Source organism: Anser anser (assembly GCF_964211835.1).
Source record: "Anser anser genome assembly, chromosome: 18".
NCBI classification, from domain to species: Eukaryota; Metazoa; Chordata; class Aves; order Anseriformes; family Anatidae; genus Anser; species Anser anser.
Window position 1 is genome coordinate 14407080 of NC_139739.1, and position 27841 is coordinate 14434920.

The window sequence follows — 27841 nt, forward strand, 5'->3', positions numbered from 1 at the left end:
GCATCAGAACAGAATCTTGAAGTCTGCGGTGCCCAGAGTGAAACCTTTTTCTTCATTCTTTATAAAATGAACATTAAAGTTAACTCTTAAAAAGATAATGAGATTAAGGAAGTACATGCTAAACATAGAAGATTATAATACGCAACTTTTTGCCCAAAATATGCTCATTGTCATCCCAGGGTGGGACAGATAAGCTTAGGATATAAAAGTGTTAGCAGGTAGTGGTAAAAAATTAATGATAGGAAAAACCCTAGAGCTGGGGGGGGGGGGGGGGGAGGGGAGAAGAAATAATTGAAAACCTAGAAGAGGCAGTCGATGTTCTGTGCTCCTTCTCCACCAAGACAGGGACACCTCCTTGGTAAGCTCTGCACCTTCACCTTCACTTTGGTGAGGAATACCTGTGATAGCATTTATACGTTTAGAAATGTATTAACTGCCTATAGGGTTAGTGGCATAGATTCATTTTAGCTGCCTATCGGGTCAGTGGAATAGACCCACAAGAAAGAGGACAATCCCTTCTCATGAAGACCTCAGGGTTCTCCCATTTGGCTGCATCTGTTCAAAAACCAGCCTGCATACAAGCGATGCAGGAGAAGGATCTCTTACGGAGATCCCCAAAGCAAGCCCTGATTCAGCTGGCAAGGTTAACTCCCCCTTACCTGTGGCCTCCCAGACACCATAAAGACACACGTAGCTAGTCTCCAAGACCACATACCAAGACCAATACCACAGACCGCCTGTGCTAGGAATGCTGCCCTGGATGCCACACGGCTTCCACAAAAGCAGGTCCCTGTAACTACTTGGAGTGACTTTGTGCAAGATATAGTGAATTATTGGTCTTGTATGGGCTGGGTAGGAATCGACCACTAGGAAACCACCCAAGCCTCCCCAATGGCTTTGCCAGCTCCAGACCACTGAGCCCAAGCCAGAGTTCAAACCAAAATTCTACAAGGAATATAATGACCTGGGGTGTACAGCCTTGGCTACAACAAGGTCTCAAACATCATATCTCCCACAACATCTCTTCTTTGTTCATGAACTGCAGGTCTTGTGGGGCATCCCCCCAGTAGGCTCACTAACCAGCTGAGTCAGGAAGCTGTCTTCCACACACTCCAGGAATCTCCTAGACTGCTTCCTCGGGGCTGTATCAAATTTCCAGCATACGTCCAGAAAGTTGATGTCACCCACAAGTGCTGGCGATTGTGCGACTTCCACCAGCTGCTTATAGAATCACAGAATTGTAGGGGTTGGAAGGGACCTCCAGAGATTATCGAGTCCAACCCGCCTGCCAAGGTAGGTTCCTTAGAGCAGGTTGCACAGGTAGGCATCCAGACAGCTCTTGAATATCTCCAGAGAAGGAGACTCCACGACCTCCGTGGGCAGCCTGTTGCAGTGCTCCATCACCCTCATTATGAAGAAGTTCTTTCGCATATTGGTGTGGAACTCACTGTGCACCATTTTATGGACATTGCCCCTTGTCTTTTGGCTACCTGAATTTTGGCCAAATTGGGAATTATGTGCATGCCCAGTAGCTACCCGTTCCTCCTCCCAGGCATACTTTCTGAAATGTTTTGGCCTCTTCCAGAGAGAGAGGGACTTGTGGATTCAGTCCGCAGACCCCTTCAGGCTGGGTACCTGAGAACTTGGGCCTATTTTCGACGGAGGTGCATGCCAAGAGGCTTCTCTTGCCTCTGGCTCATCTTGTTTTTGCCCATTTTGCTCGCTTGTAAAACAGAGGTAAGGATGCTGCTTTTTGCTTCTACAGCTCTGTGAGAGACTTGAAAGACTGATTAAGGGCTGCCATTACTGTAACAAATATTAAAACCGACTTGTAGAGCGGGAGCATTGGAGATGGGCAAGAACAAAGGATGGAAAGGTGGGTGTGGTACCCTGGTGCTCCCAGGGAACTGAGGAATCTTGCCTGAAACCCTGGCCTCTGAGCATCTCGAAATGAGGATGATTACTATTTCCTGAGGATTTTTGCTATTCATTTCCGCCCTTCCCTTGCTCATTACCATGGGACAGCTCAGACTCCAATCCAGCAGCAACTCAGTTTTTTTAAAACGGATTTGGCCAAATGTAAGGAAAAGTGTTTACAGCTCATGCGCTTGCTTTGAGTTTGGGCTCCAATGTCTGGTATTTAGAAGCCTTTCAACTATTTCTGAGGTTGGGCCTCCTCCCTTTAGAGTCTGAGAGTTTCATCAATGTAATTATCCCCACCAAGTCATCTGTAACCAGCAGGCAGAGCTTGATCGGGCTTGTTAGCTGCTCCAGCAGAGAGAAGGGACAGAACTCTCAAATCAATTAACATCTAGATCAAATTGGTAAGTAATATTATTGCCTTCTCCTTCCTAGGAGTTGGGCCTGGGCAAGGCAGGGTCTCCCTGTCGTACACAATTACTTCAAGGCTGAGAGCTGCAAGTCAAATTATTAATTTGTCTCCTCTCTTTGCCAAAAAGATCCCGACATTTTTGGGCTTGCATTTGGGATCGGCTGACAGCTTACAAAATGAAAGCAAGGAAAACTGCAGTTATTTTGGACACTTCTCTGATGACAGTACTAGCTCAGCAGGATGCAGTGAACATCACTGAAGGCTGCTGATGTGTGGCTGCTGAGCTATACCTCTGCAGCACGAGAAGGCAGCACAACAGACAATACTTCAGTGAGCAAAGCAATGGTATTTCTGGGGGTATGCAGGCAGTTGCGTGTCTCCTGTACGTATTATTTCCTTGCTGTAATTCCAGACAGAATGAGGGTGGTAGGCAGAAACTATGGGCAAAGAGTTATGGAAAAAAATTCACCAGATTATCAACTGTGACTGGAGCCTTGCATGAATCAGAGCTCCGTTAGATAGACCTTGACAGAGCCAATGTTTGGCAAAAGCCAGCCCATATTTCTGCAAACCAGGCAGTGTTGCATGTTCCCTGTTCAACTGCAGACGTTTCAGAAATCCTAAGTCACTCCTGCAAACTGGAGCCAGGAAAGGCAAATAACTTTTTGAAAGTGTAGGGCAAGCTTTACCCATTTCAATGCATGTAGCTGAATTAAGTCTGAATGATTAATAGTGAAAAACACAGTTGCTTTTTTTTTGCTTTGGGAATATAAGAAAAAAGGTGGTAAATCCTTCAGATGTGTCCGTTAGTGAAAATTATTCCACAGATTCCTCACCTCCTCTTAAGTCCTATCTGCAGCAGTCTGAACCTCATCTGAACCTTCATGAAAAGCAAACAGCAGGACCCAGCACACCTCCCGGTACTGGAAATACCTGCAGAAATGCTCGGCAATAGCTTCATGTATCTTCTTAGTTCAAGGATGGCAGGTGAAGGCATCCTGGGACTCTTGGGTCTCAATGCTTTGTGCACCTCTCTCCTTGCCATCCTGGGGGCTCATTCCTACTACAAAAAATTCTCCATTGTAAGGAATGGAGACCCATCAGGACCCAGGACCTACCAGGAAGATGCAGCCCTTTGAGCTTTTCAGCCCCTGGCCACTACTCATAAATTGACTTGAACCAGAAATACCCCACACTGAGGGGAGATTTCAGGTCCATGTTTGTGTTTTAGGATCAGGGTGCTGCAGTGTGTGCCAGAAAGGGGCTATGCTTTTCCAGACTGCTTTCTTGTGTTACTTGGAAAGGGCAAATTAAGACATAGACCTAGTTCCATTGTTCAGTCAAAGTGGAGAGTATGCAAATTATCATTCTAGTTCGTATAATTATTTCAGAGAGAGCAGAGTTTTCCCCAAGAGCCTTTGCTCAGTAGCTTGGAAAAGTAAACATGTGGCTAACTCAGGTGTCAGTGGCAGAGGAGCTGGGCAAGTGTGTCCCCAGGAGATGTTGGGAGGACCATGGGGAGCAAGACAGCCTCCTGTCCGTGCGCATCCAGCACCGTGACACCCATTGCCATGTAACCTTGTGCTTGTAACCTTTCAACTGAAATTGTGAAGCCTGGCCAAGGCAGGAAGCCAGCCAGCATGTGGTCAAGACTATTCAATTCTTCCCTTCTCCAACAAGGGTATTTAAATTAAGGGGGATTTAAATCAAGAGTTCAATCAAGTTTTAAATCAAGAGTTCAATCAAGTTTTAAATCAAGATTGATCAAAATCAATAAATTATTTCTTCAGAAAGGGTGGCAATGATCAAATACCTGCATGCCTGATGGATCAGCAGTGGCTAACAGTGCTGCCCTAGCACCAGTCATCCAGCCCTACTCTCCCGTCTATGTGCACTTTGCAGAGGGACCAGTCCATGCCCTCCTACCCTGGCTGTGCTTTTCTAGCTCTTTGCAGGCCACTGGGGAGTTAGGCTCTTGGTTTCTTTGAGAGAGGGAGTTAGGGGAATCTTATCAAGTAGAGAAAGAGCGCTGACGGCACTAAACTAGGATGCTACTTAGTGTCTTTGCTAACTATGGTGCATTGTGCAAATTAACTAAAGCAAGAAGCCTTGGGCCCCTTACCAAGTTTAGTCTCTTATTAATAAGAGAGTGAGCCTATCTTAAGAAACTGGTAGAAACTGGTCCTGCAGATGGACAAGAGCCAAGGAGCAACTGAGTCTGTGCAAAGACAAGAGGTCAATGTAATGGGTAAAGCCTTTGTTTGTTCATTAAATGTTGCTGATAGGGGGGTTTCAACGGTTGACTGCTTATACCCCCAATATCCTGTTGAAGGAAAAAAACAAGTATGGGAACTTCCTGTTAAGTTAACAATTGCAATAGAAACCAGCTCCAAATAAGGGCAAAATGGCATTCCTCCTTGCATGGGAACACAGATACCGCAGCAAAGTCACGACCCCAACGCAGAGGAAGACGACGATCTTCATCCCCACGACCACCAGAGGACTGATGAAGACCCCCTAGCAACAGGCCGCGCAGTCGTAGAAGACACCAGGAGGTGCTACTAAACCTGGAACTACTAGGCTATAAATCAAGACTCTGGCGGGCTTAGGTGTGCGCCGTTGGCGGAGCAGGAGACTCCCCGGCCGCCCAGCACTGTTTTACTTATCGCTGCTTGCTGAATTGCTCAAATAAATAGAAATTCGATCTACCTTACCCACGATGTGTCGGGAATGATTTCTACCAAAACTAATTTATAACAGTCAACTAGCAGTGATGAGGAAGAGTCATCAATCTTCATCCCCACGACCCCCGATGACCACCACCAGAATACACTGCGCAAGCGCAGATGGGAGGAGTTTATGGAAATGACTCCTTGGAACTAATTTTAATACGAAGCGAGGACAGGTTATGAATATGTATAGGCATATTGTGAAACTTCATGCATATGTAACTCTTTACTGCATATAACCAAGGCAAGTTGCCGCGTCTGGCGCACACGACTTTGGCGGGACTACCCCGCCCGTGCTGCCCAGCGCTGAATAAACATACCTACTTTACAATCTTACTGATTGTGGAGTCCGTTTTCCGCAAGTCATCTTCTCCTTACAGGATGTTCCCAAGGGCTCTCCAACCTGTCTTTGCTGAGGGTCAGCCTGAAGCACCACCCATCATCAGGCACAGCAGGGCTGGCTCCAGCCCCTGCTCACAGCAGTCTTAACACAGCCAGCTTTCACCAGCTGCAGCATTGTTGTGAATCCACTGCTGTTGACGGTCCTACAAAGCTTGTCCTTCCAGCAGTCCATGTTCACAGAGTCACTCAGCAAACATAATACTATCACCTTGTATTTACTGCAAGAGAGAAAAACACGGTGACATCTCTTTCCTTTCTCCTATTCTTGATGGCCCTTTCCCCATCCCTGCTGCCTGAGGGGTTCATCATCTCATACACCTTAAGCAGCTCTTCAGCCATTCATGGCTACATGTGTTAAGTCCCTCTGGACCAACTTTTAGCAGCATTTCATTAGAAGATGAGAGTTCCAGAATGCATCTCACGTTGTGTGCAAACGTTCCCATCTGCCCTCCACGAAGTAGGAGGAAAACTCCTCTTATGTGGTGTAATGACCACAAGGACACCAGGGTTCTTTCAGGATCAGTAACTTCAACAACCCCTTTATTGAGGACAGGCTCCCTTCTTATACCATTAGCTCTTAGCTCTACAAGCGGTACTTTCCCAATAGCTGTTCATTGGTTAACAATTAGCCCGGCAACAGCAAACGTTTAGCCACCTCCATGTCTTAAGGGTTGGAGAACCAGCAGTTTGAGACAACAAGGCATCTCGTCAATCACCCTTGTTTGTTCCTTCTAACTTGTTTACATTCCTCATGGCTTCGTCTTAACGAGTCTGATGTTATCACCAACCACGGGGCTTGTCGACCCCCATGGCGATACTCCCACACTCTTATGTCCCCCCAGGCAGACAAAGTCATGTTTTTGAATTGCAGATCTGCCTGGCTTCGCCACAGCACTGTGGCCATGGGCAGAATCTGATTTTCCTTCCCCTTCCCTTACTGGGGTGAATGGGAACCACGCAGAACAACTCTTGCTCCTGGCTGGCCAGAGAGATCTGGTAAATGGAAAAACAGTTCTGTAAGAAAGCAGGAATCAGTTGTTGTTTACCCTTGAGAATTTGGAGGGAGTTGCATGTCTGCTAACTTCTCTTGCCTCTAGCGGATCATGTTTTGCAAAACTTTTTGGCTACCTCCAAACAGATATATAGTTGTGGACACCAGCTGCAGATCCCCCAGGTTAGGTCCCCAAGAATATTGGCCCTACTTTGGAGATAGCTGCATGCCTGGTAGCTACCCTTGCCTCCTCCATGTATGCTTCTAGAAACCTTTGGGCTTCTTCCTGAGAGATTTAGCTCTGCGTACCAGCTGCAAAGCCCTTCAGAGTAGGGACACGAGAATTTATTCAATTTTAGAGGTAAGCGTATGCCCGGTAGCTACCTTTGCCTTCTCACCTTGGCATGCTTCTGCAAAACTCATGCTTCTCTACTCTGCACGGGTGCAGCCTCACCTCGCGTGCTGTGTGCAGTTCTGGGCACCACAGTACAAAAAGGACGTGAAACTGTTGGAGAGTGTCCAGAGCAGGGCTACGAAGATGGTGAAGGGCCTAGAGGGAACAACATATGAGGAGCGACTGAGGTCACTTGGCCTGTTCAGCCTGCAAAAGGAGGCTGAAGGGAGACCTCATCACAGTCTATAGCTTCCTCACGAGGGGGAGGGGAGGCGATCTATTCTCTTTAGTGACCAGTGATAGGACCTGCAGGAGTGGTGTCAAACTGCAACAGGGGAGGTTTAGGCTAGACATCAGGAAGAGGTTCTTCACTGAGAGGGTTGTGGTGCAATGAAACAGGCTCACCAGGAAAGTACTCACAGCACCAAGCCTGTTGGAGTTTAAGAAGCGTTTGGACTGTGCACTTAAGTCATATGGTCTGAATTTTTGGGTAGACCTGTGTGGTGCCAGGAGTTGGACTCGAAGATCCTTATGGGTTCCTTCCAACTCAGGATATTCTATGAGTCTAATTCTATGATTCTAAAAGTTTTGGCTACCTCCGAGAGAGATTTTTTTCTTTTTTGGTGATCCCAACGTCAGAGCCCTCTAGGGTAAATCCCCGACAATTTTGTCCAGTTTTGGAGGTTGGTGCATGCCCAGTAGCCACCTCTGTCTCCACCTGATTGTACTTTTCGATAAGTTTGGCATACCTGCATTAGTTCCGGACAAAAGCAGCATGCCCCTCTGGGGTAGCTACCTGAATTTTGGCCAAATTGGGAATTATGCGCATGCCCAGTAGCTACCCATTCCTCCTCCCAGGCATACTTGGTGAAATGTTCTGGCTTCTTCCAGAGAGGGAGTCACTTGTGGATTCAGTCCGCAGAACCCTTCAGGCTAGGTACCCGACAACATTGGCCAGTTTTGGAGGGAGGTGCATGCCAAGAGGCTTCTCTTGCCTCTGGCTCATCTTGGTTGCCAAAACTTTGTGGCTACCTCCACATACAGATTTAGTTTGGGATCCTCTCCTCAGCCGTTCAGGGTAGGTACCTGAGAACTTTGGTCAACTTTGGAGGGAGGTAACTGCCTGGCACCTTCACTTCCCTTCGCAGATCATGGTTTGTAAAATTTTTTGGATACCTCCAATTAGAGAATTGATTGTCAATACCAGCTGAAGACCCCTCCGGGTTTGGTCTCTCAGAATTTTGGCCCTACTTTGAAGGTAGCTGCATGCCTGCTGGCTACCATTGCCTCCTCCAGGGAAGCTTCTGCAAATGTTTGGTATTCTTCCTGAGAGAGAGGACCTAACATCCACATCCAGTCTGTACGTATAGCCAGGCTTGCCCCTTCCCAGGTGCAGAACCCAGCACTTGCTCTCGTTAAACTTCATACTGGGGGTGATTGCCCAGCTCTCTGATTAGTCCAGATCTCTCTGCAAGGCCTCACCCCCCACGAGTCAGCAGCTCCACCCAATTTGGTATGGTCCGCAAACTTGCTTCAAAAAACCTTCAAGTAATTCATCCAAAGCATCTTTGAAAACATTGAAAAAGATTGGTCCTAATCCGGAGCCCTGAGGAACCCCACTAGCGACAGCTCATCAGCCTGAAGTAACCCCATTTACAAGAACCCTCTGGGCCCGACCCTTCCACCAACTGCTCACCCAACTTTTTATGCTTTTTTCTAACTGTATTCTGGTCATTCTGTCCAGAAGGATACTGTGGGATAACACCCATCAGGCCCCATGGACTTGTATGCATCCAAGTGGAACAGCAAATCCCGCACAAGTTTGGGGTAAACTGGGAGTTTATCATTCCTGCAGTCACAGTCCTCCATCTCAGGGCAGTTGGGGTCCCAGAGACATCACTGGTGTTAAAGACAGAGGTGAAAAATGCATTAAATGTCTCTTCTTCATCTATGCCCGTTTGTGAGGTTAAGTTTGTTAAGCAGGACTTCCCCTTGTGAAGCCATGTTTGCTCTGACCAATGACCACAGTATCTTTTGGGTGTTTTCAATGGCTACCATGGTAATCCTCTCTGCAATTTTAGCAGGCACTTAAATGAGACTGATAGGCCTTTAAGCATCAGGGTCTTCCTTCCTGCCCTTCCTGACAACTGGAACTACGTTTGCCAGCTGCCAGTCCCCTGGGACCACTCCAGGTTCCAAAGACCATGAAGAGTTATTGACAGGTCTCAGGCTAGCAGCAGCCAGCTCTCAGAGTACCCTGGGATGAATCCCAGTGGGCCCCATAGACTTATATGCATGCAGCTGGAATAGCAAATCCCACACAGGTTTGGAGTTAGCTGGGAGTTTATCATTACAATCATGGTCCTCCAACTTAGGGCGATTGGGCTCCCAGAGCCCAGCTACAATGTAAGACAGAGGTGAGGAAGACATCTCTGCTTTGTCTACATCCCCAGTACTAAAATAGAAGCAGACACCAAATAGAGCCTGCGATGCAGATGCTAGAGAGCAGCTCAGAGCCGGGTGGAGGATGAGCTCCCCTCCTAGGCTGCAGCCAAGCCCCCTGTCCCTCCAAACACACCACCACATCCCACCAAGCTGAGAACCCCCACGCACCCTGCCTCCAGGCAGGTGGGCAGGGACATTTTGCACATCCCAGAGCTGTGGACATGCATAATGAACAATGCTGAAGAGAGCCACAAGAGCCCAGAGCGTGCCTTGTCCTCCTTTTCCTCAGGCAGCCCTTGCTGCCCTGGGGATGAGGAAGCAGAAGTAGCACCAGCACAAAGAGGACAGCTCTGGTGTCATGCCTGCAACACCAATCCCCCAGGACAGGCAGTGCTGCCGACATGCACTAACCCAGCATCTGTGTGGAATGAGCCAGCCTGGGGAAAGGCACAGCAGGAGCTGCATTTACAGACAGGGAACGTTTTAATTTACAGTTTCTGTCCCAAGAGCAAAGCTGAGGGTTTTTCACCCAAACACTATGGTCTCTGCAGCACATAGCCAGTCCAGCCCCTGGTGCAGGGGGTCAATGCCCCATCATGCTCGCCGCGCCTTCTTGCTTTTCTTTTCTTCTTTGAGGGCACTGTCGTGGGCTTTCCTCTTTGCGGCAAGTTTGTTCGCCTGTAGAGAAAGCCCCCCAGACCCACAGTCAGGTCAGTCTGCCACCACCAAGAGCTGTGCCACCCCCAGACCCACCAAACCCATTCTACTCCCGGGAGATGGAGAGGAGCAGTGGCACCTCCTGAGTTTTACTTGCAGAGCACATGCTTCGGGCCCTGAGGGAGAACAGGGAGACTCCGCTCTGTTAGGGTTGAGCGCCTGCAAGCCTGGTAATGCCAGGCAAGAGGCTTGTACAGCCTCAGCCTAGCACACCTGCGGTCTATGTCCTCACCACCTCCTCGGGTACAGGGAGGAGAGTAAGGAGAAGAGCCGGAAATCCCTGAATGTCAGCAGTGGTTGTAAGCCTGATGAACATGGGACCAGCCTATGACAACACAGGCTCAGCCCTGAAGAGCAGCTTCAGCTCTGCCCAGACTCACAGCAGGGCAGGGAGCTGCGGGCTGCACAGCTACGGGTGAAGCTCCCTCCTGCAACCAGAGCTGGGGAAGCACAAGGTTGTCAGAGGCTGCTCCCTCCCCACGAGATGGGGAAAGACCAGGATTTAGCGATCCAGAGCTGCAAGCCAATTTGGTAAGAACTAGTGCAGAGATCCTTGTCTCAGGGCATCCCTATCCTCATACCTCTCGGACTTTGCGTTTCTTGCCAAACATGATCTTCTTGTAGAGGTATTTCTCCTTCTTCTTCATCATCATGATGGCCAGGCGCTTCTCCTCGTTTTGCTGTTCCTGCTCCAGGCGCTGCTTGTCCTCCAGCCGCACCTTGCCAGCGGTCACCTTCACAGGAAGTGCCTGCAGGGAGCCAAAAGCTCAGGACCCTGTGTGCTGGGTGCCCACCTTCCCCAGGGACAGACATTTCAACATACTGTGGGACTAAGTGCAGCCTCTGCAAGTTTGCAGAAGACACCAAGCTGAGTGATGCACTTGGTACACTAGAAGGATGACACTCAAAGGGATGTGGACAAGCTCAAGAAATGGACCGATGGAAACCTAATGAGGTTCAATGAGTCTAAGTGCAAGGTTCTGCACCTGGGCTGGGGCAATCCCAGACTTGAGGACAGACTGGGAGAGGAACTCATTGAGAACAGCCCTGCAGAGAAAGACTTGGGGGTTCTGGTGGATGAAAGGCTCGACATGCGCCGGCAATGTGTGCTTGCAGCCCCGAAGGCCAACTGCATCCTGGGCTGCATCACCAGAGGAGTGGGCAGCAGGTGGAGGGAGGGGATTGTCCCCTTCTGCTCTGCGTTTTGGAGGACCCACTTGAAGTGCTGCGTCCAGGTCTGTGGCCCCAGCACAGGAAGGATGTGGGGCTGTTCGAGCGGGTCCAGAGGAGGGCCACGGAAATGATCAGAGGGCTGGAGCACCTCTCCTATCAAGAAAGGCTGAGAGAAGTAGGGGTGTTCAGCCTAAAGAAGAGAAGGCTCCAGAGAGACCTCATTGCGGCCTTTCAGTACTTAAAGGTAGCTTATAAAAGACTTTTTACACAGGCAGATAGTGATAGGACAAGGGGGAAGGGTTTTAAATTCAGAGAAGATTTAGGTGAGAGGTTAGGAGGAAACTCTTCCCTCAAAGGGTGGAGAGGCACTGGCACAGGTTGCCCAGAGAAGCTGTGGATGCCCCATCCCTACAGTTGTTCAAGGCCAAGTTGGACATGGCCCTGGGTAACCTGGTCTGGTTGGTGGCATCGCTGCCCTTGGCAGGGGAGCTGAAACTGGATGTTCTTTAAGGTCCCTTCCAACAGAAGCCACTCTATGATTATAGGATTTCCACACCATTTGGTAGAGGCAAAGAAGAGTCACAACACCCTCTGCTCACCCACAGATCAGGCAGCAAGAGGCCAGCCGCAGGATGCAGGTGCTGAGTGTGAACAGGAGCTACGGCCCATTAGCACGGGCTCAGGACCCAGGGGCTGCTGCAGGAGCAGCTCGGCCACAGCAGCCCCAGAGCGGGGACTTGGCTGGGACACGCTGCAGTGAGCTGAGCCCCGGCAGGGAGAGCGCTCACAAAAGCTGTCCTCTCCTGGAGCTCCTGTCCTGCTGCCAGGCACCTCACCTTGTTGCTCTGAGTCTTCTGCTCTTCCATCTTCTTCAATTTCATCTCCTCTTCCTTTTCAGACTCCTCTTCCTCTTCCTCCTCCTCTTCTTTATCGTCATCCTCCTCCTCTTCCTCCTCGTCCTCCTCACTCTCTTCACCTACAGAGAGACCACTGCTATCAACTGGGAGCGTACCGACACTGCAGTGGGTAGAGCTCTGCCGAAGCAGCAGTGCTGCCTGGCTCCCCTCCTCTTCAGCCCCAGGAGCTGTGTGTCACCTGGGTCCTCGCCCCGCTGCATAGCCAGCAGTTTCAGCTTCTCAGGAGGAATGTAGTCTCCCTCCTGCTCCGTCACGAAGGGTGAGAGGTGTGGGGGTAGCAACACACCAGGGAAATAATCAGCTACAGGGAGGCACAGCTTAGCATTGACCGAGTCAAAAACCCACTGAGGCTGCAGGTAATACCTGTGGGACAGAGCAGACAGGGTTGGGGGTCAGACCTTGTCCTCCTGCCCCAAGCTCTGGAGCTCAGGGGGCTGCAGGACTGCAGAAGAGCAGGATTTAAGGAGACAGAGCGTGGGACAGCTCGGGACAGCCACTAGCCCAGGTGACCATGCTGGGGACAGGCGACCTGCCTCACCTGCCCACAACCTGCTGCTCCACCCGGGGCCGGTCAACAATCTGGTGGGTGATGGAGGGGTCGCTCACGTCGTAGGTGGCACCGATGCACAGGGACTTGTCCCAGGACACTTGACCACCAAAGGACCTGCCAGCCAAATACACGAAGCAGTCACACCGGAAAGGCCCTCAGGGTCACCTCACCTGTGGGACACGAGGCAGATCGGCCACAGCAGTCCCACTGGAGGGGACAGGGAAGGTAGGGCTGCTGGGGAAGGCTGATGATGAAGGAAGTACCGGATGACGAAGGCGAGTGGCTCTCGAGGAACCTCCCTGTTGAGGAAGAAGCGCAGCCCTTCAAACAGCTTTTTGTGTTTCTCCAGGGCCTCTTGCTCCTTCCTCCTCGCGTCCATCTGCTCAGCGGTCTCCTGCTCAGAGCAAAGCATTCAGAGTAAAGCCCCTGCCAAGCCTCTCACTGCAGGGGGGGCTCCTGGGTGCTGCCCCCATCCTCCTGCCAGTCCCCCCACTCCCACACTGCACAGTCCCAGCCTGCGCTCAGCCATGAGACGTGCTGCAGACAATCACAGGCGGCCAGGGCTGAGCCACCCCACCAGGCTCTTACCCCCTCCACAGGGAACTCATCCATCTCCACCTCATCCTCCTGGGCCGGTGCCACCACACGCACCAGGCTGGCACTCAGAGCTGACAGTTTCTGCAGCAGGAGACCGAGAAGACATAAGAGGCAGGCTCACAGAGGAAATCCCCCGAGGGCAGGCATCGATTGCCTCCTTTGGCCAGGCCAAAGGGGCAATCAGGCTCTGCTCCTCAGTCCCTGCACCATGAGTTCTCCACACCAGGAGGGGTCAATGGCCAGGACACCAAGGCCACACAGGTCCCTGCACACAGGCTCTTAATGCTGACCCTGGTGGAAGCAGCGTCCCTCACCTCCAGGTAGCTCTCCGAATCCATGGCGTACTCCTTGCCCTCCGCAGGCTTTAAATCAACCTCCACCTGGCCATCGATCTGAGGAGAAACAGAAAGACGGAGATACAGCCCCCAGGCCTGGAGCACCCAAACATCCTCTGCTCCAGCCCTTCCACCACCCACACTGGTCCTGCAGGGGCTCTGCTCCCTGCAGCAGGTGCTGCCACCAGCCTGGTGCCCCTGGGGCAGGCAGCAGCCTCACCTTGGGTGGATAGTGCAGGTTGAGCGAGTGGTAGAGGCGGAAGTTGACAAAGCCCAGCAAGGTGGTGTAGAACTCAGTGAAGGTGGCCATCACGCGGTAGTCCACATCCGTGGGGTGCTGCGGGCACGCAGGGAGGGTGAGAACACGAGAACGAAGGACCAGATCCCCTCATCAGGTACAGGGCCCCAGTCTCCCAGCACCAGCTTGGGGCACGAAGCTGCTGGGAGGTCAGGCCACACGCCCCGCTGCTCACTCGCCCCCACTCTGGCCCCATCTGCAGACAGAGGAAGGTCCTGCCCTCTTCACAGCCAGGTCTAGAGATATACGCCTGCCACCAGACACTGGACAGGGAGAGCGCTCCAGGCTGGGGGGGGGGGGGGGGGGCAGGGGACACCACCATAGGCTGCACTAAAGACCACAAACTGAGGACACCCCAACCTAAACGAGCCCTGGACAAACGTGGAACAGAAGGAGAGCACTGCAGCGATGGTGAGCTCCCGTGTGCCAGCGGTGCTGGCAGGGCATGCCACCCGTGCCGGCCCAGCATCACCCTCAGCTCCCACAGAGCCCCGCCGGGATGGCTGCGCCGTGAGCACGCTGCCTCGCCGCCCTGGCAAAGAGGGCGCGGGGTCTGACTTGCTTTGGCACCTCCAGCCGAGTTAACTACCGGCTATCTTTAATTGCTGGGTAAAATGAGTTTTAATGATTGGCAAAAGGAGGAGTGTAACAGCTGGGGAGACTGGTACAGCCAGGCACCAGGGCCACGGACACTGCCATCCCCGACAGAAGGGGACTGTGTCCCCACAGGGCTGCCAACCCAGGCCTCGTGGACTCCACCGCAGGCTGGGCACTGCCTGATTTGTCCCTCTAGCACGAGGGAGAGGAGATGTCCCCACCACCCCTCCGCAGCCCCAGGGAAGGGAACAGCAAAGCAGCAGCAGCAGCACAGGTCCCGCTGTGCCCGGGTACTCACGTCGTGGGCGAAGGCATAAGGGGTGATCCAGGTGACGGGCTGCCCCAGCACCTCCGCCTGGTAGTAGATGCCCTTGATGGAGAGGAAGACCTGGCGGGGAACAGAGCGACGGATGAAGGCCAGGGTGTTCCCTGGTTCTCATCAGCCTTCCCCGGGCAGCAGGGGTGTGAGGGAGCGTCAGGGACAGCCCAGCAGGGCTCGCCCCTTGCTGGAGAACCCACCTTGCGCAGGGAGCGGGACGCGATGACGTAGTTGAGGAACTCGACGGCCAGGCGCCGGCAGAGCTGGATGGTCTGAACGTGGCACTTGCCCGTTCGCGGGAAAGTGGAGAAGAGGAAGCACATGGAGAGGGCATCGTCCAGGTCCCGCAGCGCGTCTACAAAGGTTGGGTACCTGCATCCGGACAGGAGGGGAAGGTGGCATCACACCCAGCCCCAGAGCCACCAGAAACCAGCCGGGACTGCAGCAACTGGTGGAGATCTTGCTTGAGAAAGGAACAGGCTCTCGCAGCCACCTCGGGGCATCCGGGTGGTCTGTGGGGATGGGGTGACACCGCTGGGCAGCCAGCCCCTCACAGGAGCCTTCCGGCAGCTCCCTGGGGTTCAGGACTGCCTTGGGAGCCAGGAACCTCCCTAAGAAGGGGATGACAAACCCAGCTTGTGCAGCTGGATGTGCGCATCCTGCCCCGGGGCGACAGCAGGATACAGCATGGCCCCGCAGCTCGAGCGGCACACCCCGACTATCTGCCCTTCACAGCACAAATCTTGTCAGGACAGCGTTTGTCTCCCAGGCTTGTTTCTCTCTCCCCTCTCCTCGCTGGCACAGCTGGGTCCCAAACACCGCTGGGACAACAGAGAGGTTTGCCAGAGCACGTTCCCTCTCTCGTGGGTCCTGTCCTCTCCTCTCCCATTGCCACCAGCCAATTGCATTGGCATGGCTGGCCTCCCTCCAAGGGTGACCCTGGAAAGTGCTCAGGAAGAGCAGAAGAGCTCTAAGCATTGTCTTGAAGATCCTGGAGCCACCTGTGATGGCCAGGAGCTCCCTGCTTGCTCACACTTGGCTCCTGCTGGCATGCAGCATGCTGCAGCCTTCTCCACTGACCCAGGAACACCAGCTTGTGTCCAACAACACCCAGAACAATGCCCAGAACTGCGGTGGGAGCTGGGTTCCTGAGGAGGGGCGGACCCGGAGAGGGCTCTGCACACCACAGTTGATTTTTGCTGAGGAAAATCCACCCCCCCCCAGTGAGATTGGCTCACCTCTCCTTCACGATGTGGTCAAGCTTGTAGCTGGGCTTGTTGTCCTTCAGCCGCTCTACTGTGCCCCACTCGCTCTTCCCGTACGCCTTCCGCAGCTTGCGGACAAAGATCTGCAGGCAGAGGGGGAGCTGAGCGCCGGGGGGCCAAAACACCGCGTGCCCCCCCAGGCCCTCGGGCAGGGCACGCACCTTGTACTCCCGGAACTTGTTGACGATGGGCTCATGGAGGAGGAACCTGATATCCTTGAGGAGATAGAAGGTCCTGGGGGCCGTGGAGCCTTTGTTCACCTTCTTCTTGTGCTTGGGCTCGTGGGGGTAGATCCCCTTCAGGATGCAGAGGCGCCTGCGGGGGGGGAGTCAGCGGCTCTGAGGCCGGGTCTTAGCCTGGCCTGGTCTAAGGCCAGCACCCGCAGCCTGGCCGCACGCACCTGAAGTCGGGCAGGCTGAGCTGCAGCTTCTTCCGCGCCTTGTTGCGGGTGATGTAGTTGGTGGCCGAGCCCCGCTCGTACTGCGGGGGGAGACGGCGGCGGCGTCACGGGCGGCACCGGGATGGAGCCGGGGGGGGGAAAGGGGGGAGAACCGGGGGGAATGAGGGGGAGCCCGGGGGCAGGGGGAACCGGGGGGGGGAGATGAGGGGGAACCGGGGGGGGGGAGAGATGAGGGGGAACCGGGGGGGGGGATGAGGGGGAACGGGGGGGGGGGGAGATGAGGGGGAACCGGGGGGGGGGAGATGAGGGGGAACCGGGGGGGGGGAGATGAGGGGGAACCGGGGGGGGGGGGAGATGAGGGGGAACCGGGGGGGGGGAGATGAGGGGGAACCGGGGGGGGGGGAGATGAGGGGGAACCGGGGGGGGGGGGAGATGAGGGGGAACCGGGGGGGGGAGATGAGGGGGAACCGGGGGGGGGGGTGAGGGGGAACCGGGGGGGGGCATGAGGGGGAACCCAGGGGAAACCGGGGACCGGGCTGGGGGGGGCAAAGGAGCCCTGGGGGAAATGAGGGGGGACCGGGGACCGGGGACCGGGGACCGGGGACCGGGACCGGGACCGGGACCGGGACCGGGACCGGGACCGGGCCCCGGTGTGTGCCTGTGCCGTTCCCGTCCCCCCCCCGGTACCTTTTTCTTCTCCACCCCCCCCATCGCCCTGCCGCCGCCGCCGCCCGCGTGGTGCCGCCGCTCCCCAGGCCCCCGGCTGCCCCCGCCCCGCCTGCGCGGGGCCGCAACGCGCCTGCCCCGGCCGGAGCCGCCGCCCTGCGCCCTGCTGCGGGGTGCGGGGGGTGCGGGGGGGAGGTGCGGGGGGCTCGGGGGGGCGCGGGGGGCTCGGGGTGGGGGGGGGGAGCGGCTCGGGGCAGGCGCGCCGCGGGCAGCCCAAGGGGCGGAGGGGAAAGGGGCGGGGGCACCGGGGCGGGGCGGGGCTGGCACCGGGGCTGGGGCCGGGATGGGGCCGGGGATGCTCGGGGCTGGGCACCGGGCTGGCACCGGGACCGTGCCGGGATGGGGCCGGGGTGGCACCGGGGGTGACACCGGGACTGGCACCGGGAGTGACACCGGGAGTGACACCGGCACCGGGGCTGCTCCGGGCTGGGCACCGGGGCGGCACCGGGACCGACATCAGCACGGGCACGGGCACCGGGACTGGGTCCGGGATGGGCACCGGGGCTGACACCGGGGAACCGACACCGACACCGACCCCCGGGCCGGCCCCGGGCCCGCCGCCCGCCTCCCCCCGCCCCGCCCCGCCCCGCCCCAGCCGTCCCCGTCCCCGCCCCGGTGCCGCCCGGTGCCGGCCGCCCCCCGCCTGCCGCTGCCCGGGGCGCGGCGCCCTGCCCGCCCTGCCCCGCTCCGCGCCCGGCTCCGGGCAAAGTCCCCCCCCGCTGCCCGGCCGGGCCCCCGCCGCCCCGCCGCGATGTGGCTGCTCCTCGTCCTGCTGCCGGCGGCCGCGCTGCCCGCCCGGGGCTGCCGTGAGTATGGGGACCCCCGGCCGGACCCGGGGATCCCCCCCGCCGGGCCGGGCTGCGGGCGGCACCGGGCTGGGCCCCCCCCCTTTTCCACCTCCTTTGGCTTTGCCTCTTCCCCGGCTCTTCGGTGACTGTCGGGGGCTCGGCCGCGCGGGGCGGGGGGCGCGCAGCGGGCTGGGGGTGCCCCGGTGGGGAGCGCGGCCCCAGCGCCACGCCGCGTCCCCCCGAAAGGCCGGGGCCGGGCTGGGGGCTCGCAGCCGCCGCCGTCCTCACGCCTCGGGGGGCCCCCGGGGACAGGGGCGCCGGGGGAGGCGGCGGTGCGGGTGCTGAGCGCGCGGCTGCTGGGGCTGGCGGCGGAGCCGGGGCTGGACGCTGACCCCGGTGTCTACGTGGGCCTGCGCCTCGCCGGGGAGCACGACCTGCGCGCCGAGCGGCGCTACCTGGAGCGGCTGCGGGACACCTTCCAGGGACGCTACGGCCGGTAGGTCCCCTGCGACCCCCGTGTGTCACAAGGGGACGTTCGCTGACCCCCTTTCTGGCCCCACTGATGCCGGAATCCCCGCAGGAGCCTGGAGTCAGCCAGCCGCTCGTCCCACGGCCATCGCCACCGGGATGCCGAGCACAGCACGTAGGTGTTGGGGTCGGGGACGGGGACAGCGTGGGTCCCTCTGCAGCGGGGTGGCAGCTCCCCAGCGCCAACCCCGCTGCTTGCAGGGCCACCAGGGCGGCAGCGCAGTGGCCAGAGACGGGGCGGCTGGCGCTGTACCTGCTGGGGCTGCGGGCCACCTGCCCCCCGCCGGACCCCAGTCCCCAGCGCTTCCTGGTGACGTGGCTCAAGTACTACCTGGAGAAGGACTGGGAAGGTGGGGATGGCCCCGGAGGGCGGCCACAGTGGTCACCCAGCTGGGCGCTGGCATCCCTGGCTCCGGCGGGACCACCAGCTGGCCCTGGTGACAGTGGTGCCCTGTCCCCAGGATCCCGGCGGCATGGCCACCCCCTCACCAGTTACTACCAGTACAGCCTGGGCGTGCTGGCGCTGTGTGTCCACCGCAAGCGGGTGCGCGAGGAGGTGATCCAGCGGCTGCTGGTGGCCGAGCAGCACAGGCGGTTCCGGCACGCGGGCAGCAGCACCGTGGGTAAGGGGCCGCGGGACCCTTGGGGGACCTAGAAGGACACACCGGGGTGGGTGTGCGGCACCCGGGGTGACACGGGGCATCCCCGCAGACACGGAGGCGGTGGCGGCGCTGGCCTTCGCCTGCCTGGAGCGGGAGCAGCTTGTCAGGTCCAGTCTGGCAGCAGAGCTGCGGGCAGCTGTGCGTGGCATCAGGGCAAGGTTCGTGGCGGCGCAGAGCGAGGACGGCTTCATCGGCAACGTCTTCAGCACCCCCTTGGCCATGCAGGTGTGCGCGGGTGCAGGTGCATGTGCGAGCTCAGGAGCATGGGTGCCTGCAGGCACGTGCAGGGTGCAGGTGTGGGTGCAGGTGTACGGCACCACGGCAGCACCATGCCCACGGCACTATGCCCTGACCCGCTCCTCCCCTTGCTTTGAGCCCGAGCCCTGCCCTGAGCCCTTCCTCCCTCTCCTCTTAGGTCTTCATCGCCACCAACAGGTGCAGAACGCAGCCGGCGTACGGCCGGGCCATGGCCGCGCTGCTGCAGCGCCTGGACGCTTTCACCAGCGCTGCGGCCATGGCCCAGGCACTGCCTGCGTTGCACGGCCGCAGCTACCTGGACATCGCCTCCATGCAGTGCAAGGAGGAGCTGGGTAGGAGCTGGGGCCAGGGTGGGGGCAAGGGGCAAGGGGGCTGGCACAGGGCTGGCACCGATGCCACCGTGGTGGCTGTCCTTGTCACAGACACGCTGACGCCCCTTGCCCTCGAGCCGCTGCCCGTGGGGCCGGGGAACATGATGGTGCGGCTGGTGGTGGAGTGCCCGGTGCCACCGTGTCCCCAGCACCTGCTCTATGACCTCCCGGTGCCCGTGCCCACCGGTGCCTCCCTCCTGGACCTGCTCGGGGCGGCCCCAGCGCAGGGACCCCAGAATTTCACGTGCGTAACCCCACGTGCCGGGGGGGACCCAGACTCTGGCAGGGGGCTGCCACCCTGTCCCCTCCCACCGCGTCTCTTGACACCCTTGAGACCCCCAGGCCCCTCACCCCCCTCTGCCCCCCAGGTTTGAGACCCAGGACACCCCCCAGGGCCCCTTCCTGACCTCGGTGCTGGGCCTGGCAGCGCAGCCGCAGGAGCGGCACTACTGGCAGCTGCTGGGTGGCCTCGGCACCAGCCTGCAGATGGGTGAGTGAGTGCCGGAGGGTGACGGGGACGCGTCTCTGTCTTCACGACCGCACCGCCACCCCGGCCACTGCGTCTCTCCGCAGGCGTTGCCGACTACAGACCGGAGGACGGGGAGACCGTCGTCCTGCGCCTGAGCAAGTGGTAGGCGGGGGGGGGCCCGCTGCTGCCCCAGCTGATGGGGGCGATGACAATGAAACTCTGCAGCATCCCCCAGGCTGTGCTGTGCTTTCTCTGTGCGCCGGCGAGGGCGAGGATGGGGACAGTGGGATGGGCGCACCCGGGCTCCCTGCTTGGGCACTGGCAGCTCCTTGGTTGTGTCCCCACTCTGGTGGCTGACAGCCCCTGGGTTTTGGGGTGCACAGTGCCCCCGAGGGTGCTTGTGGGGGGCAGCCTGAAGCTGTGAGCAGCGGGACAAGGCACAAGCAGGGAGAGTCCCCACCACGCGCCTCCTAATTTTAGCAGCTGGGGGTGACAACGTCTCCCCCCACCCCAGGGGCTGGGAGCAATGGCATCGGTGGGGACTGTGGTGGCCCCAGCATGGGGACCGGTGCCGGGGCACTTCTGTCTGAAACGTGCATGGAAACCCCATGAGATTTAATCCCCTCCCAGAACAAGACCGGGGCGGGGGCAGCTGGCAGGGAGTGGTGCCAGGGCAGGCGGTGCGCTGGGCGGGGATGCCGGTGCCTGTGCCAGGCCGGCGAGCGATGGCGCCCGCCCCGGCGTGAGTCAGCCGGGGACACTGACGCAGCCCCGCCGTCACCATGGAGGCCGCCTGTGCTCCCACCGCCTCCGGTCCTCCGGCTGCGGGCGGCTCCGGGGGGGAACACGCAGCCGCTGCCGCCGGTTCCCAGCTCGCCGTGCCGCTCCCCCGGTTTTCCGCAGGCCCGCACCGCCGCACGCCCGCACTGCCAGCCGCTGTGACGTGCGGCGGCCCGGTGGGGAGGAGCCTCGCTGCCTTCGCTCCCCGCCATCAAACTTTCCTCTTGCTCCTCGGTGCCGGCGCTGCTTGCACATGGCACCCCGCGGCTGACCCCTCTGTGGGCCCACCCTGGGCAGGTGACGCCGACACCAGCACTGGGAGGAGCCGGGGACACCACACGCACTGGCACGGCCGGCGTGGCAGCGGTGCTCATGTGCCCGCGGTGCCCCGGCGGTGATGAAGCAGCGATGACAGCCGCCGGCGGGACCCTCCAGCCCCGCAGACCTGACCCGGGGTGGCAGCTGTCGGGGCCGCCGCTGCCTCTGGCCCTCACCGTGCTGGCCTGGCTGGGCACCGGCACTGCCCTGGCCGGCCTCAACAAATGGATTTTCGCCGCCCACGGCTTCCGCTACCCGCTGCTGCTGTCATCCCTGCACATGCTGGCGGCAGTAGCACTGGGGTACCCGCTGGGGTGGGCACGGGGCCCACCACCATCCGTCCGTCCCCGTGCCAGGATCTACTTGCTGAGCCTCACCTTCTGTGGCAGCGTGGCCCTGGGCAACCTGGGGCTGAGCCTGGTGCCACTGGACGCAGCGCAGGCCGTGCACGCCACCGCCCCGCTCGCCACCCTGCTGCTGTCAGCGCTGCTGCGGGGCCACCGGCACCACCCGCTACAGTACGTGGCCATGGGGCCTGTCTGCGCCGGGGCCGCCTGCAGCATCGCCGGTGGCGTCCACTTCCACCAGCCCGGAGGCTGCGTCCTCCTCGCCGCCACCGTCCTGCGCGCCCTCAAGTCGCTGCAGCAGAGTAAGTGCCGCCCGCGCGCCCCCGGGGTGTCCCAGTGCTGGTGGCGGTGCTGCGCCCAGGATGTGCCATCAGCACCCCAACCATTGTGGTGCTCTGGTCCCCTTCGCCACCCTCGATACTGGTGTCACCGCTGCTTCTGGTGCTGGGGGTGTCCCTGTCCCAATGCCCTGCCCTGGCCTGGTGACACCAAAGTGTCCGCTCACCCCAGTGCTACTCCCTGCCCACCCTGGTCTCGGTGCCATCTGGCCCCAGGGCCACCCCAGCTCCAGTGCCACCCTGCCCTCAGCATCAGCCCCTGCCCACCCTGTCCCTGCTTCGACCCCAGTGCCACCCTCACCCCCTGGCTTCCTGCCCTGGGGTCTGTCCCATGATCCTGGCCCAAGGTGACCCTGCTTCGTTGGCGAGGAGCAAACACATTGGTGTCCCCGCGGTGGCACACCGGCCAGCTCCAGGGACACTGTCCCATGTGCTGTGGCCATGGGGGTGGCAGTGCCTTTGGCCGGCACAGAGGCACACAGGCTGCTCCCCTCTGTCCCTGTCCCCTCCCCGTGGGGTGGCTGGATCCGCAGCCCCTACAAGTCCCCCTGCCGAGTGGCATCGTCCCTGTGCACCGAGCAGCATCGTCTCCACACGGGGCCCCTGGGCGCTGTGGGAGCAGCGGGGCCACCCGGGCCGCGATGTCCTTGGCAGGCAGCAGAGAGGAGCCGTCTGGCCCCGAGCTCACTTGTTTTTCGGCTGGGAAGGGAGCGCTTCCTCCGCCGCCGCGGCCGGAGCCTGTGACTCACGCAGGCACCGCAGGGTTGGGCGCTGGCGTCAGGATGAGCGCTGGGCACGTGCTGTGACGTCCCTGCGGTCTCTGGGCTGGGGGGCACCCCAGGACCCTGCAAGCTGCCTCAGCAGGGCCAGGAGCAGCTCCTTTCCCCGTGTCCCCGCAGACGGTGCTGCTCCCCACATCCCCCTTTGCAGCGATTTTCGGGATTTATTTCGGGATTTCTTTCAGCACTGGGTGGGGAGCTCCCGCTGACTGTCTCCCCTGTCCTGTCCCCAGGCCTGCTGCTGCAGGAGGACCGGCTGGACGCTGTCTCCCTGCTCTGCCTCACCGCCCTGCCCAGCTTCTGGCTCCTGTTCGGGGCGGCCATGGCGCTGGAGGTGGCCCCAGCCTGGGAGGGCGTCCTGCGCTACGACGGCTCCCTCTGGGGCTGCATCCTGCTCAGCTGCCTTGGCTCCGTCCTCTACAACCTCGCCAGCTTCTGCGTACTCTCTCTCACCTCCGCCCTCACCATCCACCTCCTGGGCAACCTCACCGTGGTGGGCAACCTCCTGCTCTCCCGCCTGCTCTTCGGCAGCCACCTGAGCGGGCTCAGCTACCTGGGCATCGGGCTGACGCTGGCCGGGATGTTCATGTACCACCAGCCGCAGCTCGTCGCGAGGCGCTGGGCAGCGTGGCCAGGCCACGGCCCCCCCAGGCGCGAGTAGGGATGGGGCGGCCACAAGGACGGCGGGATGGCGGCGAGCACTGGCCATGGGCCTGTGCGTGTGTGCCGGTGGGGCACGGTACTGCGTGCACACGTATGTGCTGGTGTGCGTGGCCCTGCGTGCACGCGTGTGTGCCAGTGTGTGGGGCACTGCATGCACACACGTGTGCTGGTGTGTGGCACTGTGCACATGTGTGTGCTGCACGCGTGGCTCTGTGTGCACATTTGTTGGTGTGCATGGTACTGGGGACACATATGCCTGCTGCTGCTCAGAGCACTGTACGCACATGTGTGTGCACAGCTCTGCGTGCATACGTGTGTGCCGGTGCGCACAGGCCCTTTGTGTGCGTGTGTGCTGGTGTGCACAGCTCTGCACACACACACATTTATGCCAGGGCGCATGGTCACATGCAGACATAAGTGCTGGTGTGCAGAGCTCTGTGTGTGCACGTGTGCGTCACAGTGCGCAGGTTCTGTCTGTGCAAGGGGGTGTCTGTGTGCACAGCTGTGTGCATGGGGCAAGTGCGTGCAGGTGTGCCAAGGCTCTGCAGGTGTGAGTGGATCTCTGCTGTGTGTGCAGGGAGCACGTGAGTGTTGGTGCATAAAGGTGCTGTGTGTGCAAGCAAGTCTCACACATGTAGGCATGTGTGTGCTAGTGGGCACAAGTTCCCTGTGCGCAGTGTGTATGTGTGCAGAGCGTTTTGTGCAGGTGTGCATGTGTGTGCTGGTGTGCACAGGCTCTGCACGTGCGAGTGGCTCTCTCTGCACGGCTCTGTGCATGGCGCACGTGTATGTTGGTGTGTACAGGTATGGGGGGCACAAGTGTATGTGCAGAGCCTTATGCATGAGTGTGCATGTGTGTGCAGGGTGCGCAGGCTGTGTGTGCATGTGTGCACAGCCTCCGTGTGCAGGCACATCTCTGTGCACAGCAGATGCGTGCGTGTGTGTGTGTGTGCACGTGTGTGTGCATCACTACTGAGCTCTGCTGGGTGGAGTAAGCCCGGTGCACACATGTGCATGCACGCCTCGTGCCCCTGCGGGATGGAGCGCACCGGACCCTTGTGGTGCTGCGTGCCAGCGCGGTGCCGGTGTCCCCAGCGGGCGTTACGCTCCTCCAGGGCTCACCGGCCTCTGATGGAGCAGTGGCACGGCATGTGCAAAGGGACAACGCATGTGAGTGCCAGCCCAGCTGTGTGGACACCGGACACGGCTGCACACCCGCGGCTGCTCTGCGATGGGAGCACTGGAACCACTGCGCGTGGCCTGTGTCGGGGCCGAGGTCGACTCTGATTGCACTCGTCCTGAAATAAAGCTCTATTTTTGTTGTACTCCTACCGTGGCTTCTGTGGTGACTTCGCACCTGGAAGCGGCTGGGCGCCCCAGCTCCCAGGGGAGGCCATGCCCATGGGCTTCACCCTGCCCCGGGGCCGAGAGCACCCCAGCCCTTTTCCAGCCCCGTGACTCACCTCACCCTCACTGTGGGCACAGCCGCTGTCCTGGCTGGGCTCCAGCCCTGCAAGCCAGCAACCTGCCCAGCTGCGCTTCCCAAACAGCAGTTTTCTTCCACCCATCGGGATGGTAAATGTTGGTGCCACATGCAAAAGTGTTGTGGGAACAGCTTCTGCTCCATCAAGGAGCAAACTGCGGCTCGTGGGGGCCACGACGGTGCCTTGGTGTCACCACCACTGGGGCAACCTTCCCCTGGGGTGCCCGTCCCACGAAGTACTCAAAAGGCACCGAGGTATCAGAGAACAGCCCCTGCTCTTGCCAAGAGCTCAGCAACCACAAGCCGTGCCCATTCCTCTGCCTATTTGCTTTTGGGGCTCAGATTTCAGAAGCTTTTCCCTAGCAGGGAAGACTGGAAGGCATTTTGGGTTTGCTTCTGAAGGGCAAGCCACGCTGTGGCCCCCAGGAGGAGGCTGGGCAAAGCTCCCACCCTGGTGTCCCCAGGACCCGGCAGCTGTGCTGTCCCCTGCCAGGGGATGGAGGAACGGGGCTGGCACCCATGCCGCTGCCTGGATCCTGCTGAACCCATGCCTTTGCCTTGTTTGCCCTCTTTTTAGCACTTTTTATGCTGGCCTGGTCCCAGGGTGGGGCTGGCTCCAGGCTGGGCACGGGGGTCCCATGGGTTGCTTTGTGCTGGAGGGGTTATGCTGCCCGTAAAGGGCCTGGCCTGGTTGCTGTCCCCCTCTCCGGGTATTTCAGGCCATGATCTCAGCCCGGTGGCATTCCCCAGTACCAGCTGCTTGGGTGTCCTAGAGGGGCATGGTCAGGTCGCAGCTCCTCCTCTCTGAGCTCTTAAACTGCCCCCCAAATCTCCCTCTGAGGCACTGGCGAAGCATGCCGGGGCTAGGCTGTGGCCGTGGCGCAGGTTCCGGAGCAGGGCAAGAGGCTCAAGCTGGCTTTGCTGAGCCAGGCGCGTGTCTTTAGCACCCTGTGGAAATTTTCTGTGTTGCAGGACGGGGGATTAGCTGCTGCCCTCAGGTGAGGCTTACTGCATCAGCAGGGAGGGGAGTGGGATCTGAAGAGGGGAGGCAGCAAGGACAAGCACTGGCTAAGGAAGGATAGCCCTCCCTCACATGCTGCCTTGTGCTCCTAACCCTATTGCAGTCCTAACACGGCGTCAGGGCCATCCTGGCTCTGCAGCTGAAATTATGGCAGGGACGTTTTCAGGGCGGGCGTTAAGAAACGCGTTCTGCCTGGCGGGACAGCCTAACCAGGTAAATGCCATGCAGGGAGCAGCGTCTGCACTGGAGAGCAACATCTGGGGGCACGAGACGCAGCCCAAGACTGGTTGGAGGCCAGGAGATGGGCAGGCTGACCCTCGGGGCTCCCTTCCAGCGCGACGTTCTCTGGTTCAGCACCCAAAAAGACCCCAGGATTCGCTGTTAAGCATTTCACTGGGCTCTCACTCTGGCACAGGGGCTCCCTGCTCTGCTTGGCGGGTGGGGAGCGGATGATCTTTAAGGCCCCTTCCAACCCAAACCGTTCTGTGGTTCTGTGTGTGCACAAGGCTGTCGGCTGCCTGTAGCTGAGTTTGTAACAGGTGAAATCGCAGGAGCATAAAGACATTTTTTAAAGTGTACTTTATTTTGATGACATATCTGAACTTTATATCATGAAGTAGGTGCCTAAGATACAAATGTTTAAGGGGGCTGTCAGAGCGTGCTAATTACTGTATGAATCACTGAAGATCACTATGTAAAACTGAAGCCTGTTGTGAAACCCTGGTGATGCCCTGGGTGGTACCACGGCAGGCACACACGAGGCAGACCCCTGCAGGACCTGCGAGGGCTTGCGGCACCGTTGTTCTGCAGAGGGAAAGCACGGTGTGCGACTGCAGAGCTGGGGGATGACCCCACAGCCACTAACCGCAGCCTCGTCTGGCCGGCGGTGCAGCCTGAGACCTTCCTTTTTCTCCTCTGCCTTGAAGCGGAGCAGATCCTGTTCCGACCTGCTCCACACAGGGCCCATTATGCCAGAAGTGGCCATCTGAGTCCAGAACAGTGATGCCAAAAAACTGTTACTGCCAGTCATGGTGGAGCTGCTGGAGCTGAAGACCACGCTGGGATAAACACATCCAGAATTAATAGCTAGCTTGCTGCTGGATGAGGCCAAAGGGCACCCAGATCCAGCTTCTAGTTTACAGTGACGTGACGAGATGGCAGCAGTGGCTCATCCCGCCAGCAGGATTCCTCCTGGTGCTCCCACCTCGGCTCGCCGGGATGGGAGCTGCTCACGGGCGGCACAAAGGGAGATACGGCAGGTAGAGGAGTAAGCGGGGCTCATTCCGAGCTGCTCACCCACAGAGCTAGGGGTCTCCTGAGGGAGGCCAGGGCTCCTTCTGAAAAAAGGCCGGGGGAATCAGGAGGAGGAAGAGAAGGGTTCAGGACTTCAGTCTCTCCTAGCGCTTGACTTTGCACGCTTCCCGGCCTCTCCGAAATGCAGCAGATGACCGGAATTCGGGTTGCTGTGTCAAAACCCAGAGTCATATCTCAGGAAAAACAAACATTGGTCCCATTCCAAGTATCCTGAGTCGCAGCTAGTTTCTGTCCTGCTTTATAAGCACAGTTTGTGCTGGAATGAAACAACACTCGGCACATGACGCTTGACTTCAGACTTACCAACGGGACCCCGATACAAACGATGCGAGGAAACCGGCTGTATTTACAGCAAGCCCCAACAGCCTCTGTTCACGTCCCCAGTCCCCCATACCTTTAGCAGCACAGACTCCACGCCACAACCCTCTTGGATAACAAGATCTTATTTCAGAGCTCTGGTGCAGAGCTTCCCCTCGGTTCCCGGGCAAGCCGTCCCAGCAGCCAGGCTGCACTCAGCACAGCAGCACCATCCTCA

At 58.6% G+C, this 27841-nt stretch overlaps 3 protein-coding genes across 3 annotated transcripts; 2 read left to right on the forward strand and 1 right to left on the reverse strand.

The window, feature by feature from the left end:
• Nucleotides 1-9757: 9757 nt before the first annotated feature.
• Nucleotides 9758-17239, reverse strand: PES1 (pescadillo ribosomal biogenesis factor 1). Its single transcript, XM_083804522.1, has 15 exons — nt 17149-17239; nt 16462-16541; nt 16223-16376; nt 16035-16144; nt 14997-15168; nt 14776-14865; nt 13803-13919; nt 13562-13639; nt 13239-13328; nt 12914-13044; nt 12639-12764; nt 12279-12463; nt 12020-12159; nt 10592-10759; nt 9758-9971 (listed from the first exon to the last, which is right to left on the reverse strand). The coding sequence occupies exons 1-15, from the start codon at nt 17170-17172 to the stop codon at nt 9888-9890; spliced, it is 1749 nt and encodes a 582-aa protein (XP_083660648.1). The 5' UTR covers nt 17173-17239; the 3' UTR covers nt 9758-9887.
• Nucleotides 17240-17814: 575 nt separating this feature from the next.
• TCN2 (transcobalamin 2) lies at nt 17815-20492 on the forward strand. Its single transcript, XM_083804535.1, has 10 exons — nt 17815-17993; nt 18288-18471; nt 18556-18618; nt 18705-18853; nt 18965-19126; nt 19215-19390; nt 19581-19755; nt 19846-20038; nt 20163-20284; nt 20368-20492. Exons 1-10 carry the CDS (start codon nt 17939-17941, stop codon nt 20427-20429), a joined length of 1341 nt encoding a protein of 446 aa, XP_083660661.1. The 5' UTR covers nt 17815-17938; the 3' UTR covers nt 20430-20492.
• A 645-nt stretch (nt 20493-21137) lies between these two features.
• On the forward strand, nt 21138-24819 carry SLC35E4 (solute carrier family 35 member E4). Its single transcript, XM_083804534.1, has 2 exons — nt 21138-22010; nt 23059-24819. The coding sequence occupies exons 1-2, from the start codon at nt 21416-21418 to the stop codon at nt 23484-23486; spliced, it is 1023 nt and encodes a 340-aa protein (XP_083660660.1). The 5' UTR covers nt 21138-21415; the 3' UTR covers nt 23487-24819.
• The last annotated feature ends 3022 nt before the right edge of the window (nt 24820-27841 follow it).